This window comes from Dichomitus squalens (genome assembly GCF_000275845.1).
Source record: "Dichomitus squalens LYAD-421 SS1 unplaced genomic scaffold DICSQscaffold_376, whole genome shotgun sequence".
Lineage (NCBI taxonomy): Eukaryota > Fungi > Basidiomycota > Agaricomycetes > Polyporales > Polyporaceae > Dichomitus > Dichomitus squalens.
The window spans coordinates 1-2,389 of NW_006767258.1; the positions used below are offsets into that span (position 1 = coordinate 1).

General features: G+C 53.2%; 1 protein-coding gene across 1 annotated transcript; it reads right to left on the reverse strand.

The window, feature by feature from the left end:
* Nucleotides 1-502: 502 nt before the first annotated feature.
* Nucleotides 503-1,530, reverse strand: DICSQDRAFT_176051 (uncharacterized protein; the record flags this gene model as incomplete). Its single annotated transcript, XM_007371855.1, has 7 exons — nt 503-636; nt 709-808; nt 880-971; nt 1,032-1,041; nt 1,103-1,129; nt 1,190-1,261; nt 1,315-1,530. The coding sequence occupies 7 exons, from the start codon at nt 1,528-1,530 to the stop codon at nt 503-505; spliced, it is 651 nt and encodes a 216-aa protein (XP_007371917.1).
* Between the last annotated feature and the right edge of the window lie 859 nt (nt 1,531-2,389).

The following is a 2,389-nucleotide window of genomic DNA, read 5'->3' on the forward strand; positions in this document are numbered from 1 at the left end:
CGGGTCTGGTCCGGTCCCAGTGCATGAAATCCACGTCCACTGTATGCGCGCAACCTGAGCACTGCACACTTATTCACCTGGGGGATGTATAGTATAGAGCCAAAGAAGTCCTACGATCCTAATTCGTGCGCTAGAGACACATTGCAGATCTCGCAGTAAGCTCAAGCAGGTGCCTACCAACCTCGGCCTATTCCTCATGAGTAGCCGTATCGACCCTACGCGAACAGACGTAAACTCATATCGCTCACAGAGTCAATATCGGCCTCCCCATTGCCACACCGCGTGATTGCGGTCATCGGTATCACCTTCAGATACCCGATCGTCAACCCACTGCCTAGTATGCAGGTTCAGGATTGCTGCGGAGGTTTCATTAAACTCGGCTATCCCGGCAACTTGCTTACAGCACGTACCGACTTCGCGGGTCATGTGCGTCCAGGTCTGAACGACGCAAAGTGCATTGCCGGAACCAGTCCCCGGCGTGACTTGCAAGAACACAGGTGGCTCACAATCCCGCATTTGGGCGTCGAGCTTGAGAAATTCCTACAAATTCCGAGTAGGGCGGAGGGGTCGTCGACACAACGAACTCGAGGGTGGGTGAGAAGCACTGCGCTGCAAACGTGTAGTGCCATTGTTGGTCTGACGGTGGTCGAATAAGCCCGGAAAGTATCAGAACCATCAGGCGCATGCCAGGGCAGATGAAACACGCACAAACTTCCCGAGGGCCCTGCGGCGGAAACTCGCTGGTAGTGGGAGGATCTACGTCAACATATCGCAAGGATATGGAAGGGGGACGCCGCAGCATCAAACCCTGTACGATGGCGTTAAGTAATCAGCCTAACAGATTCAAAAGGCCATGGGCTGAGATGAACAAGATCTCACCAGACGGTGGTCCACATTGAGCAGGCACCAGAGAAGCGTTTTCCGCCTGTCTAGTTCTTCCGGGATGACTTTCGAGTGATTACTATAGCGGTCTGATGTCGCCCATGAAAGTCAGTAAAGCGTTCATGGGGTGCGACGATTCTAATACTCACTAAGACCGATCTGTCAACGCAATAAGGGTCAGGAACTACCTGAGCGCGATAGAGAGTAAGCCGTGACATACACCAACAGCCAGCTTAGCTGCAATGCCCTGCCAGGATGAAACTCAGTGTGAGTCGTCGATAATGACCGATAGAATCGTCCAACGAACCAGGACCGCCCATGCGTACTCAACCGCCTCTTTCTCCACCAAGAACATGGTCAGATACCGCGACATGTAGAACTGTCAATATGGTGTCAGTTGGGGAGACCCGCAGCACATGAAAGTGCACGCACCAGCGCGTTAATCGCGTCTATGCTCGGCTCGTTAATGACCGAGGTCTCACATAACGCCGCTCTTGAAAGCTCATGGAACCGCTCTGCATCATGCGACCATGCGTGATGACTGCGCCGCTGATCCACGCAGACGCCAATGGCGAGAATAATGAGAAAGTACGACAGTCGGTGTGGGTTGAGCGTTGCAGTGTTTGCGTTGTATACGCTGTGCACCATGTTTGGCATGCCGTCGCTACCGTCCAAGTTTTGGCTGCGTGCCAAGTATTTAGAACCCTACAGACCGTCTCGCCCCATATCTCCGGATAACTTCGAATGGGTGGGACACCGTCTGCGCAAGCACCCCAGACACAGCTCCGATCGACAGGTTTCCAAGCGGTCCGCCTCCGATTTTCGACCCACCCTCACGATAAGGGAAGGAGTGAACGCGGAGGAAGCCCCAGAACTGGAAGGATGTGCAGCACAGTAGACGAGGCAGAAGCGGCCACTAGAGGAGCAGGCTAAGAGGCTTTGTGGTATATTCAGCGCATGTCGGACAAGAAAGAGGGTCGCTGTTGAGAAGGAACAGGAGATTTATGCGTTGTGTATGCCATAGAAACTCGAATTAGCTCGAGAGGGCAGGTGATGAACACAAACGTGATGTCGACATACAGTTGTTGATCAAAATGCAAGCTGGTAGAGAGACAGAACGTGAGCGTAGCATACCTGAGATGGCCCTGGCAGTACAGTATATTAGGAAGAGCCCAGGGAGAAATTACTCAGGCTATTTCCACATCGCTCGAGATACAATCGACTGGATCTCGAGCAAAGGACTATTCGAGCATTGCGGCCGGTGCAAGGATCTCTCAATTGCGCACTCGCTCAGGGAGAAGTGGAGTGCGATCTCGGGCCATCTCACCTCCACTTCGAGCCTCTGTTTCACGGCCCGGGCTCTGGCAAGTACACCCTAGTGAAGCGGCGCAGGTTGGTCTGGCTCTCTCGCGTAGGCAAAAGCAACTGGAGAGCTTCGAACCATTATGTGTCACCAGGTGAGGAAGAAAACTGACATTTTGCCTCGACTTGGTCATATGTCATGAAC